The sequence below is a fragment of the Leucoraja erinacea genome, chromosome 9 (genome assembly GCF_028641065.1).
Source record: "Leucoraja erinacea ecotype New England chromosome 9, Leri_hhj_1, whole genome shotgun sequence".
Classification (NCBI taxonomy): domain Eukaryota; kingdom Metazoa; phylum Chordata; class Chondrichthyes; order Rajiformes; family Rajidae; genus Leucoraja; species Leucoraja erinaceus.
Window position 1 is genome coordinate 32,171,195 of NC_073385.1, and position 13,703 is coordinate 32,184,897.

General features: G+C 41.6%; 2 protein-coding genes across 2 annotated transcripts in view; one reads left to right on the top strand and one right to left on the bottom strand.

Annotated features, from left to right (window-relative positions):
* Positions 1–111: 111 nt before the first annotated feature.
* Positions 112–13,594, top strand: jkamp (jnk1/mapk8 associated membrane protein). Its single transcript, XM_055640507.1, has 7 exons — positions 112–387; positions 3,487–3,575; positions 9,276–9,430; positions 10,199–10,405; positions 11,042–11,223; positions 11,650–11,726; positions 12,013–13,594. The coding sequence occupies exons 1-7, from the start codon at positions 384–386 to the stop codon at positions 12,229–12,231; spliced, it is 933 nt and encodes a 310-aa protein (XP_055496482.1). The 5' UTR covers positions 112–383; the 3' UTR covers positions 12,232–13,594.
* Positions 12,360–13,703, bottom strand: part of ccdc175 (coiled-coil domain containing 175) — a 63,035-nt gene continuing 61,691 nt past the window's right edge. Inside the window, exons 20-21 of the mRNA XM_055641219.1 lie at positions 13,591–13,652; positions 12,360–12,395 (exon numbers count right to left, since the gene is read on the bottom strand). Coding sequence (XP_055497194.1) covers positions 12,360–12,395; positions 13,591–13,652 — 98 coding nt within the window. The remainder of the gene's footprint in view (positions 12,396–13,590; positions 13,653–13,703) is intronic.

Here is a 13,703-nt window from a genome sequence, read left to right on the forward strand (position 1 = left end):
GAGCCCCGAGTCACGTGATACCGAGCGCCCAGGGTGGGGTGACGTGACACCTGTCGTCACCGGAGGGGGCGGAACCACGCTGTACCATGGTCTCGGCCGAAACGTCACACATTCCTACTCTCTCTCTCTCTCTCTCTCGATATTGCCTGTCCCGTTGAGTTATTGCAGCATTTTGTGTGTCTATCTTCGGTTTAAACCAGCATCTGCTGTCCTTTCCTACACGCAACGCGCGTCCGCTGTCCGAGAGGCCGCACGCAAGCGATGCCACGTGATGCGGGGTGACGCGCTACAGGAAGGCGGGGCCGGAAGTGGAGCGGCGGCTGGCTGGCTGTGTTCCGGTTTGGAGGCCGCGGCCGGGCTCGGTGTTCGCTGCTGACTTCAGTATGGGTAAGACTGGATACTAGAGGAGCTTTGAGTAAGGCGGTGGCGGCCGCGACCTGCGGGAGGTCACCATCCGTGTTTGATTAGTTAGCACTGAGAGCATGCAAAACAAAGCTTGTCACTACAATAATAAACCTAAACCAACTACCTCCAATATGTAGGAAGGAACTGCAGATTTACACCAGGGGCAGACACAAGAAACTGGAGCAACTCAGCGGATCAGGCAGCATCTCTGGAGAAAAGGAACAGGGGACGTTTCGGGTCGAGAGCCTTCTTGACTACCTCCAATGTTTGTAGATCATTATTTAAATTAATTTACCTAAATTAGACCTTAGGCTTCAAGTCTAAAGTTCTCTGAAAGTGGTCACACCGGTAGATATGGTGGTGAAGATGCCCTTGGCATGCTCGCGGCTTGGATTATACAAGTTGTGATGTTATGTTGAAAAACACTGAGTGGGCTGCACTCGGTCGTGTTGTGTGCAGTTCTAGCCATCATAACAGGAGGATGAAGGTTGTGATGAAGAGTGCAGAAGGTTTCGCAGGATAATGCCTGGAGTATTGTGTGCAGTTTTGGTCCCCTAATTTGAGGAAGGACATTCTTGCTATTGAGGGAGTGCAGCGTAGGTTTACAAGGTTAATTCCCGGGATGGTGGGGCTGTCATATGCTGAGAGAATGGAGTGGCAGGGCTTGTGCACTCTGGAATTTAGATGGATGAGAGGGACCTTATTGAAACATATAAGATTGTTAAGGGTTTGGACACGCAGGAGGCAGGAAACATGTTCCAGATGTTGGGGGAGTCCAGAACCAGGGGCCACAGTTTAAGAATAAGGGGTAAGCCATTTAGAATGGAGACGAGGAAACACTTTTTCTCACAGAGAGTTGTGAGTGTGGAATTCTCTGCCGCAGATAGCAATGGATGCAGGTTCTCTGAATGCTTTCAAGAGAGAGCTGGATAGGGCTCTTAAAGATAGCGGAGTCAGGGGATATGGGGAAAAGGCAGGAACTGGGTACTGATTGGGGATGATCAGCCATGATCACATTGAATGGCGGTGCTGGCTCGAAGGGCCGAATGGCCTACTCCTGCACCTATTGTCTGTTGATTGGATGCCTTTATTTACGGGGGGAAATTAGATAGGCTGGGTTTGTTTTCCTTGGAGGTGGCTGAAGTGTGATGTGATAGAGATTAGCCTGATTTAAGTATACCAAAAACAAGAAGGTAGGTTGGACTAGTATAGATGGACTACCTTTTTTAGGAGAGGAAGGGATGACTATGTTTTTAGGAGAGGAAGGGATTTTAAAGTGGATTTAAATGGAACATTTTTTTACAGAGAGTGATTGATATCTGAACCTTGTTGCCAGAGGAGATGGAGTCATACAATCACTACATATAAGAGACAGTTGTAAGCATTAGGCAAAGTGTAGAAGAATCTGAACCTATGGCAAGCAAATGGGATTTGTGCAGATGGGCATACAGGGTGGGATGATGGGCTGCAGAGTCCATTTCTATGCTGTATGACTGACTGTACCCCAGGTATGGACTTAACCAATAGCCAGCAACAATATCTTCCTATTTCTAAATGCTGACTGGCAAATAAAGACCAGTGTTATTTACCTTAAATTCTACTCTTCTAAATTGGCACATAAGTATTGTTGAAGTTGCCCAGAAACAATCCATTTAAAATGGGTTAAAAACACCCAAAACATAAAAGGAAATTTAAACATTTAAATAATATACAAACATAAGTAATATTACTATTACTCCATACGCTGCAATCCATTTAGTAGACATGGTCCCAGTCATACCATTCTCCCAATCTTTTTACAATGCAAAGAGGAATTTATTTTAAAATAGAGCTTTATGTTTGGGCATGTATTTTGTAAATTGATCATGAGGGTATGTAAAGGATGATAGACACAAAAAGCTGGTGTAACTCAGTGGGACAGGCAGCATCTCTGGAGAGAAGGAATGGGTGACATTTCAGGTCAAGATATATCTTTTGTTTCCCTTAGGGATAAGAGAGAAGAGGGATACATCTTGACCCAAAATGTCCCCAATTCCTTCTCTCCAGAAATGCTGCCTGTCCCGCAGAGTTATTCCAACATTTTGTGCCTATCTTCGACCTCATTACTGGGGTCTGAGGTTTCCATCTGCTTTAAAAGGGCATCACTAATACCAGTGCACAAGGAGAGTAAGGTGCCTCTATGAATACCAACTAAGGTCTGTGGTGTTAAAGTACTTTGAGAGGTTGGTTATGGCTCATATCAGCTCCTACCTCAACAAGAAACGACCCACTACAATATGCCTACCACCATGATAGGTCAACTGAGGATGCGATATCACTGGCACTCTGGACTGGACCACTTGGGGAATAAAAGCACAAACGTCAGGTTGCTGTTTATAGATTCCAGCTCAGCATTCAACACAATCAATCATCTCCAAACTGGTTACTAAGCTCACAGAACTGAGTCTCTGTGCATCACTCTGCCACTGGATCCTTGACTTCCTCATCAACAGACCACAACCTGGATGAATTGGCAGCAGCACTTCCTGCTCGATAACCATCAACACAGTGGCATGTGAAGGCTGCGTGCTCAGCCCCCTGCTTTAGTCACTCTATACTACTGACTGTATAGCCAGACAAAGTACCAATCCATCTTCAAATTCATGACAATACCACTGTTGTTTGACAAAGTACAGATGACGATGAGTCAGAGTATAGGAGGGAGATAGATTGACTGACCAAATGGTGCCAGAACAACCTTGCTCTCAACGTCAGTAAAACCAAGGAACAGATGGTTGACTTTGGAAGAGGAAGGTCAAGGATCCATCCACCTGAGCAGGATTGTTCACTGAGCCAGAAGAGAAGCAAAAGATATAGTACGGCGTTTATCTGCAGTTAATCTAACTTGTTGAATTAATTTTGCTGCGATTCTATACACAGTCATACAGTTTTGATCATCAGTTTCCCTTGAATGGGGTTATAATAACTGCTTTAGAAAATGTTTACAAAATATTTAAAGATTGCGAATTAAAATAAATGATAATTTATCTGAATTAATTTAATCGTAAATGAAATATGTTTTTAAATTTTATTAAATTTCAGATGTTAATTTAATATGTCCCGGATTATATTGTGGAAAACAAATAAAAGAGAGTGGAAATGATAGTCAATTCCAATACGGAGACTGTGGGGTGAGTTTCTGTTCATTTTTGCATTTCTTACAAAGTGCAAGCTAGTAGGCAGTTAGTTTAAAGAGTACTCTGAAATGAAGTAATTTGGATGCTAACTATTACCCAACATTCTGCATTTTGTTTAGTTCATTAAATAGCGAATGTTAGGTGTGCCAGTGACTATATAATATCTGGAAATTATATTAATCATACAATCCTCGATCTGCAATCCAAATGTTATTTTTGCTGTTGCACATTTTGGGATGCAGTGTTCCTTTTTAAGTGTTCTTCATTTTGTCGTTCGCTTTCACGGGCATGTTGTTTTTTTTAGTGAAACTAAATAGTGGGGGGGGGGGGGAGGGATTGACAAATTGGGAGTATAAAGAGTTGAAGGGGAAGTGAGTCTCAGTTAGAAATTGGCAAGTATGATGTTGTGGGAATTACAGAGACATGTCTGCAAGAGGGCCAGGGCTGGGAACTGAATATCCAAGGGTATACCTCCTATCGAAAAAACAGACAGGTGGGCAGAGGGGGTGGGGTAGCTCTGTTGGTGAGGTATGAAATTCAGTCCCTTGCAAGGGGTGACATTGAAACAGGAGATGTGGAGTCAGTATGGATAGAACTAAGGAATTGTAAGGATACAAATACCTTAATGGGACTTATCTACAGGCCCCCAAACAGTAGCATGGACATAGGGTGCAAGTTGAATCAGGAGTTAAAATTGACATGTAGCAAAGGTTGTTATGGGAGTTTTCAACATGCAGGTAGACTGGGAAAATCAGGTTGGTACTACACCCCAAGAAAGGGACTTTATAGAGTGCCTCCATGATGGATTCTCAGAGCAGCTTGTATTGGAGCCTACCAAGGGAGAAGGCAATTCTAGATTTAGTGTTATGTAATGAACTGGATTTGATAAAGGAACTTGGGGTTAATGAGCCATTAGGAGGTAGTGACCATAATATGGTCAGATTTAGTCTACAATTGGAGAGGGAGAAGGGTAGATTGGAGGTGTCAGTGTTACAGTTGAATAAAGGGGACTATGGGGCAATGAGTGAGGAGCTGGACAAAGTTGACTAGACAGATACCCCAGCAGGCATGACAGTGGAACAACAATGGCAGATATTTCTAGTAATAATACAGAAGGTGTAGGATTAGTTCATTCCTAGGAGGAAGAAAGATTCCAAGGGGAGTAAGGGGCGACCGTGGCTGACAAGGGACGTCAGGGACAGTATAAAAATAAAAGAGAAGAAGTACAACGTAGCAAAGATGAGCGGGAAGCAAGAGGATTGGGTAATGTTTAAAGAGCAGCAGAAGATAACTAAAAAGATAATACGGGGAGAAAAGATGAGGTACGAAGGTAAACTAGCCAAGAATATAAAGGAGGATAGTAAAAGCTTCTTTAGGTATGTGAAGAGGAAAAAATTAGTAAAGACCAACGTTGGACCCTTGAAGACCGAGTAAGGTGAATTTATTATGGGGAAGAAGGAAATGGCAGATGAGTTGAACAGGTACTTTGGATCCGTCTTCACTAAGGAGGACACAAACAATCTTCCTGATATAGTAGTGGCCAGAGGATCTGGGGTGACGGAGGAACTGAATGAAATCCACATTAGGCAGGAAATGTTGTTGGATAGACTGATGGGACTGAAGGCTGATAAATCCCCAGGGCCTGATGGTCTGCATTGCAGGATTCTTAAGGAAGTGGCTCTAGAAATTGTGGATGCATTGGTGATAATTTTCCAATGTTCCATAGACTCGGGATCAGCTCCTGTGGATTGGAGGGTAGCTAATGTTATCCCACTTTTTAAGAAAGGCAGAAGAGAGAAAACAGGGAATTATAGACCAGTTAGCCTGACATCGGTGGTGGGGAAGATGCTGGAGTCAATTATAAAAGATGAAATAGCTGCACATTTGGATAGCAGTAACAGGACCGGTCCGAGTCAGCATGGATTTACGAAGGGAAAATCATGCTTAACTAATCTTCTGGAATTTTTTGAGGATGTAACTAGGAAAATGGACAAGGGAGTGCCAATGGATGTAGTGTACCTGGACTTTCAGAAAGCATTTGATAAGGTCCCACATAGGAGATTAATGGGCAAAATTAGGGCACATGGTATTGGGGGTAGAGTGCTGACATGGATTGAGAATTGGAAACAAAGAGTAGGGATTAACAGGTCCCTTACAGAATGACAGGCAGTGACTAATGGGGTACAAGTCTCAGTGCTGGGACTGCAGCTATTTACAATATATATATCAATGATTTGGATGAAAGGAGTCAAAGCAACATTAGCAAATTTGCAGATGACACAAAGCTGGGTGGCAGTGTGAACTGTGAGGAGGATGCTATGAGAATGCAGGGTGACTTGGACAGGTTGGGGGAGTGGGCAGATGCATGGCAGATAAAGTTTAATGTGAGGTTATTCACTTTGGTATAAAATAACAGGAAGGCAGATTACTATCTAAATGGCGTCAAGTTGGAAAAAGGGGAAGTACAACGGGATCTGGGGGGTCCTTGTTCATCAGTCTATGAAAGTAAGCATGCAGGTACAGCAGGCAGTGAAGAAAGCGGATTGCATGTTGGCCTTTATAACAGGAGGAGTCGAGTATAGGAGCAAAGAGGTCATTCTGCAGTTGTACAGGGCTCGAGTGAGACCACACCTGTAGTATTGTTTGCAGTTTTAGTCCCCTAATTTGAGGAAGGACATTCCTGCTATTGAGGGAGTGCAGCGTAGATTTACAAGGTTTAATTCCCAGGATGGCCAGACTGTCATATGCTGAGAGAATGGAGTGGCAGGGCTTGTACACTCTGGAGTTTAGAAGGATGAGAGGGGATCTTATTGAAACATATAAGATTGTTACGGGTTTGGACACGCTAGAGGCGGGAAACATGTTCCCGATGTTGGGGGAGTCCAGAACCAGGGGCCACAGTTTAAGAATAAGGGGTAAGCCATCTGGAGATGAGGAAACACTTTTTCTCACAGAGAGTTGTGAGTCTGTGGAATTCTCTGCCTCAGAGGGCGGTGGATACTTTCAAGAGAGAGCTAGATAGGGCTCTTAAAGATAGCGGAGTCAGGGGATGTGGGGAGAAGGCAGGAACGGAGTACTGATTGGGGATGATTAGCCATGATCACATTGAATGGCGGTGCTGGATTGAAGGGCTGAATGGCCTACTCCAGCCACTATTGTCTATTGTCTTTAAATAAACCAGAGTTATTGAACAGCGTTTGAAAAAATACAGAAAATATTGGAAATACATCAGTTCTGGCAGAATGATTGGAGAGAGAAAAATCGAGTTCATGTTTCAAATGAACAGCCATTCACCCTCACAGAGCCGTACAGAATGGAAGCAGGCTCTTGGGCCCAACTAGTCCATGCTCACTGAATTGGGTCTCATTGGCCTGCATTTGACTCATAGCCCTCTAAACTCTTCCTACCAATATCTCTGTTCAATGTCTTTTAAACATCACAATTGTTTCCACTTCTACAGTTTCATTTGGCAGCTCTCTCCAGATACAGACCACCTTCTCAGTGAAAACGTTGCCCCTGAAGTCCCTCTTAAATCTCTACCCTCACCTTTGCTCTCTAGCTTTAGTATCTTCTAGTCTAGGAAAATGACAGCGAGCATTCATTTATCCATCTCTCTCATAATCATGTACATCTCAACATAGTCACCCCGCAGCTTCCTGTGCTCCAAGGAAAATAGTCCCAGCCTATTCAGCCTCTCCCTATAACTCAAGCCTGCAAGTCCAGGCAATATCCTGTTGAATCTTTTCTGCACTTTTTCCAACTGCACACATTATTGCAAATGTTGTCTTATACTGCTGCATCCTGATGTCCCTACTTTTGTACTCAATACCCTTCCCAATAGGGTAAATGTGCCAAACGCTTTCTTCACTGCACTATCGACCTTGCTCGGCATATACAATACAATACAATACCTTTATTTGTCATTTGAACCTCACATGAGGTTCAAACGAAATGTAGTTTCTGTAGCCATACAATACAATAAAAGAACCAAAACACACACCAACACTATTCACATAAACATCCATCACAGTGGCTCTCCTCCTCACTGTGATGGAAGGCAAAGTTCTTGTCTCTCCCCTGCACTCCATTTTCCTCCCGAAGTCGAGGTCAAAGCCCCCGGCAGGCGCTAGTCCGCGGCAAATTAAGGCCGCGCCGGGCGTTGTAGGGCCCTCCTCCAGGTCACTCTCAACCCCGCAATTCGGGCGGGAGAAGTCGCCGCTGCCGGTACCCCGCAAAGCAGCCTCCCACCGGGGATCCGCGAGCTCCCAGTGTCACCATCCACCGGAGCCGGGCCGCATCAACGTGCCACCGCCGCTCTCCACGCCCCGAAGCCGGCCAGCTCCACGTAGGTAAGTCTGCAGCAGCTCCTCAGCAGCTCCACGGCAGGCTCCTCAGCAGCTCCACAGCACCTCCTCAGCAGCTCCACAGCAGGCTCCACAGCAGCTCCCCAGCAGCTCCTCAGCTCCACAGCAGGCTCCACAGGCTCCGCGGCTCCTCAGCAGCGGAGCTATTTAGGGAACTGTATATGTTTAGGGAAGCTTACTGATTCAAACTTGAACTCGGGTAAAGCACCCAATGTTATAAGAGCCTGTAGTTCTAAATTGTTATGAAGGAATTTGTAGTTTGAATCTAGAAACTAATCAATGACAGCCTCATTATTATCCCTAATCTAAGATCAAACCAGTTTGACTTTTTACAAGAGTTAAGAGTGTTTAATTGACATGTGTACCGAAAAGGAATAATTAAATTCTTACTTGCAGCAACATGTCAGGTTTATAAACATGTTTAAAAAAGAACTGCAGATGCTGGAAAAATCGAAGGTAGACAAAAATGCTGGAGAAACTCAACAGGTGAGGCAGCATCTGTGGGGAGAAGGAGTAGACGATGTTTTGGCTCGAGACCCTTCTTCAGACAGATGTCGGGGGGGGGGGGGGGGGGGGGGGGGGGGGGGGGGGGGGGAAAGAAAGAGAGGCAGAGACAGTAGGCTTGGGGGATGGCTGGGAAGGGGAGGGGAAGGAGGGAGAAAGCAGGGACTACCTGAAATTGGACAAGTCAATGTTCATACCGCTGAGGTGTAAACTTCCCAAGCGAAATATGAGGTGCTGTTCCTCCAATTTGTGCTGGGCCTCACTCTGGTCGTGGCGGATGCCCAGGACAGAAAGGTCAGAATCGGAATGGGAGGAGGAGTTGTAGTACTCAATAGATAACTTAATAAACAAACAAAATACCAAAGTTAAATAAATAAATAAACCGACTTAGTGACCCACAAAATAATGCCCAAAGTCACTTGTATAATTAAGCCAGTTGAAAGTTGGGAGTTTAGTTTGATTGCATGGTGTTCAATAATAGCCTAATGGACGTTGGGAAGCAGATATTCCTGAACCTGGATGTCACAGTTTTCAAACTCCTACATCATCTTTCCGATGGCAGGAGTGAAATAAGAGCATGGCCAGGGTGATATTGGTCCTTGTTGATGCTGGCCTTTTGTACCCATGATGGACTGGGCAGTGTTCACCACTTTTTATAATCTACTTTCCTGGGCATTCGAGTTGCCACACCAATTAAAACAAAGTTCTTTCATGTCAGCAGGGATATGTGTTAAACCTATAATCCGTGTAGCAGCATTGCATATACTTGTACCCTGGTACAGAAAAGTTGGAACGCTATTTCATTTACATCAATCTTGCTCAACAGGTATGCCCAAGAGGGGAAAGATCAAATGACTTGAAGATTTGTCGGAAATGTGAGGGATCGCCAGAGTTATATGACTGGCTGTATCTTGGCTTCATGGCAGTCCTACCTTTGGTTTTGCACTGGTTCTTTATTGAATGGTACTCGGGCAAAAAGAGGTTTGTTTCTTTGAGAAATGGAATGTGAATCATAGTATAATATACTATTAGTATAAGTGTCATAAGAGTCAACATTACTTTTATCTCCAGACCATAAATTTATATCCAGTAGGGATCTAAGAGACTGAAAATCTGTGACGTGAAATATGAATGGACAGTCTTAATTAATTGATGCCTTTATGTGGGGCAGATGTGGATATAACCGAAGGTACATCAAAATGATGCTCAGCAGAAATGAAACTGAAGTGGATGATCAAATAATTATGTTAGGGGTATTAAATTGAAATTGCAATAATTTGAATTTGAAGGCCAGTTCCAGGTCTCTGAATTGAAAGGATTGCAATTTCAAAGAAACAATTGTAAGCGTCCCTTAATATTAAACATAACTCCAGTAAAATTTATACATTATGAATATGATTTGAATCACATACCTTTCAATGTAAGAACTGCTTTATCGTAGGTGGTTCCCAAGATGATACTCGCCAAAGTAAAAGCACTGACACATGTAATTGTAAATCAGAATTGTTATACATTATTCCACAGAACCATGTTCAAGGGTAAGAAATAATAAGTGTTCAGTTTTGTCCACAAAGTAAATAAATTAAAGTGGAGAGTCTAGCCAGGTACAATCATTAAAACAACCACTTGCTGTCTTGGACTGATTCTTCATTAGTTTAAATCACTCTAAGATTTACACTTATTTGCATTAATCATACTATTCAGGTGCAGTTTATTATAACCAAGTTCATTTGCATTTTTTTTGTACAGTTCCAGTGCACTTTTTCAGCATGTGACTGCATTATTGGAATGTGCTGTTGCAGCCATTGTCACATTGTTGGTAAATGATCCAGTTGGAGAGCTGCAAATCCGGTCCTGCCGTGTGGAGATGCTATCAGATTGGTACACAATGCTTTATAATCCCAGTCCAGATTATATTACTACATTGCATTGTACACAGGAAGCTGTATTTCCTTTGTAAGTATATTATTTTAAAGATGATTTTATTTTTAATTATTTTGGGGCAGCATGGTGGTGTAGCAGTAGCGCTACTATCTTACATCGCCGGAGACCCGGGTTTGATCCTGACTACGGGTGCTGTCTGTACGGAGTTTGTACGTTCTCCCCGTGATCTGTGTGGTTTTTCCTCTGAGATCTTTGGTTTCCTCCCATACTCCAAAGACCTACAGGTTTGTAGGTTAATGGGCTTGGTATAGTTGTAAATTCTCCCCTGTGTATGTAGGGTAGAGTTAGTGTGCGGGGATCGCTGGTCGGTGCAGACTCGGTGGACCGAAGGGCCTGTTACCGCGCTGTATCTCTAATCGAAACATAAATATTAAACGCTTTCATTTTCTTGATACATTAATTTATTCACTGCCATTGTGTAAGTAAATTTGACATTTTTTTTAAAGTACTGGTGTACACTGCATGCATTTCTCTGGTTCACATCAATACAGATTAAAAGAACAAATACAGAGTCTTTGCATTTGCTATTATAAAAACATTCTATTAACTATAATGAATGTTAGAAGAGGAAGAGCCAAAGGGAATCTTAAATGGAGATTTCACCTTCACTGATGTTATTATTCTGATGGTCAGTCTTGTCTGTTTCAGGTACACCATTGTCTTCATCTACTATGCTTTCTGTCTGGTTTTCATGATGCTGCTCCGTCCTCTCCTGGTTAAAAAGATTGCATGTGGTCTTGGAAAGTCGGACCGATTTAAAAGTATTTATGCAGCCCTCTACTTTTTCCCAATTCTTACAGTGCTTCAAGCAGTTGGTGGAGGCTTGCTTTGTAAGTGTATTTTTATTTACAGGCTACATTTGGATTCCCATTTCAAATAATTCTAATTAACGGGTGGGTCCATAACATGACTTTAATTAATTCTCTACCTTAATTAACCGGATGGAATTTGGGGCTGAATACCAGAACCACCATCTTTAATAATTTTATTTGTTAGTCAATATACCTGAGAATTGCATACCTGAGAATAAGGATCTTCATCTTTGGTTGAAATTTCATTTTGCATTTAGGATTTGTATTTAAGTATCTGGAGTTACTAACAATACATTATCTTAATATAAAATCAAAAGTAAATGCTGCACAAATATATAATTTTGTTAAGTTTGCACCAATTCATTATTTGCAAAATACATACTGCATTTTAATCATTGTTTTTCTGTGTATTATCCTAATTTTTGCTGTCTACATTTTTTTTAGACTATGCTTTTCCATACATAATTCTAGTCCTGTCCTTGGTAACTTTGGCAGTATATATGTCTGCTTCCGAAATACAGGTAAGTTAGAATTCTCAAAATAACATTGTTTGGAAAGCTAACATATAATTGCACTAATTGATCTAAAACTGATAAAAATTAATATGAGAATAAATATGGGGTGATTACATACTATGTAAACACGTAGCCGTATGGATTTACAGAAAGTACAATAATCTCAGAGGTAATTCAACATACTATAATTACTAAGTTTAATAATTCAGTGCAAAATTACTAAAAGTGCACATCAAATGTAATCATTTCTAAATATAAAATAATTATTATTATTCATCTCTTCCTTTAACAGACTTATAAGGATTTGATCACCAAAAAGAAGAGAATAATTGTTCTGTTCAGTCACTGGATACTGCATGCCTATGGAATAATCTCAATTTCCAGACTGGATAAACTGGACCAAGATCTGCCCCTGTTGGCCTTAGTGCCCACTCCTGCACTTTTCTATCTTTTAACTGCTAAATACACAGAGCCTTCAAGGATACTGTCAGAAGGTGGCAATGGACATTAAAGAAAATGTGGGAAAACAGAATACAGTATTTGATTGGTCAATGAATGTTAGAGATTGCTTTAATAACATGGGGAGACCCACTAATGTTATCACCAAGGAAACCTGTTTTTTATTGCTTATTAAGATTGTTATTTATATTCTGCGCACACATGAACAAAATTGCACTAAGAAGCATAAAGGAAATGTTAATAAAGTTGAATATATAAACGATTGGATATCCTGTGGGATGGGATAAAAAGTGAAAATTTGAAAAGATTTGTAGAAAAGCAGCATTGTAGTGTCTTTGTATCCCTGCAGTTTGCTGGCTGTTTAGATTAAGTTAATGTTTTATTTTCTGGGATTTCATTTGACTATAATTCTATTGCACTGTTACCCTTATCTTAATATCTCTAGATTGAACCAACACAGCATTGCCCAAAGCCTCATCAGTTGCCTTGTTAATTGCTTTTCTATTAGACTACCACCCAGAGTAAATCACACAAGAAATTGGTGCCACTTCTTTTTTAAATTATAAAACATCCATTCATGCATTTCATATTTTGCCAAGTTGCTTTTACAGAGCTACCTTATTTCCAAATTCAAGCATGTAAGTGTCTTTTCATTTGTCAACACCACATTTGTAGACAATATTACAGTGTAAATACAGTAAATTCCATGACACTTAAAAGGATTAATTGTAACTCCTGTATTTTCAGGAAGTTGGAACCGTGAACTTTTTTAAATCTAAAAGTAGAGACGCGCGGTTATTAAATCTCTAGCACAGGCTTTATCAGACGCGAAAATATACTTAAGATAAACACAAAAAGCTGGAGTAACCCAGCGGGTCAGAGAGCATCTGGAGAAAAGGAATATGTGACGTTTCGGGTCGAGACCCTTCAGACGATATGCTTTTTCAAATCAGACTACTTAAATCAGAGCAGGTTTTGCAAGTGACAGTTCAAGACTTACAAAATTTATACAACTAGTAGATCAGCTGCCAATTAAAGGGCCTGTCCCACTTTCCCGAGTACTCTGACGAGTTGAAAGGACCTTTTAAAAAAAATCAAGATTTTTGTGATCTACGACTCCTCCTCCCGACTATCTTTTTACTCATGGACATTTTTGTCATGCTGGAAAAGTGTCCCGCCTTGCCTGATGCCCCGAGTACCTACGGCTGGCATAACGAGCCACTACGATATAGCTACGGACTCCTGCGGCCTCGCTACGGACATTCTCCGAGTTTGATTCCAGGGGAAAACGGGAGAATTTGTGAGTAACTCGGGAAAGTAGGACAGGCCCTTAACTATAAATGTAAATATTTTTAAATTGTATTCTAATCCAAGTACAATTTGTGATGCTGTCAATTAAATGTTGTCTTACCTCATTTAAGCGTACCTCATTTAAGTGGGATGGTTTTTTCATCCTACATTTTTGTTTTATTCCTTTTGTAATTCAAAGAAATTAAAGTTTAGAATATGTTTAATACAACTAAA

What these genes read in the sequence shown, in the direction of transcription:
- jkamp (XM_055640507.1), top strand. An exon ending in AGTTGGTGGAGGCTTGCTTT is followed by an intron (nt 11,224 to 11,649) that starts GTAAGTGTATTT and finishes CATTTTTTTTAG; the next exon opens with ACTATGCTTTTCCATACATA. An exon ending in TGTCTGCTTCCGAAATACAG is followed by an intron (nt 11,727 to 12,012) that starts GTAAGTTAGAAT and finishes TTCCTTTAACAG; the next exon opens with ACTTATAAGGATTTGATCAC.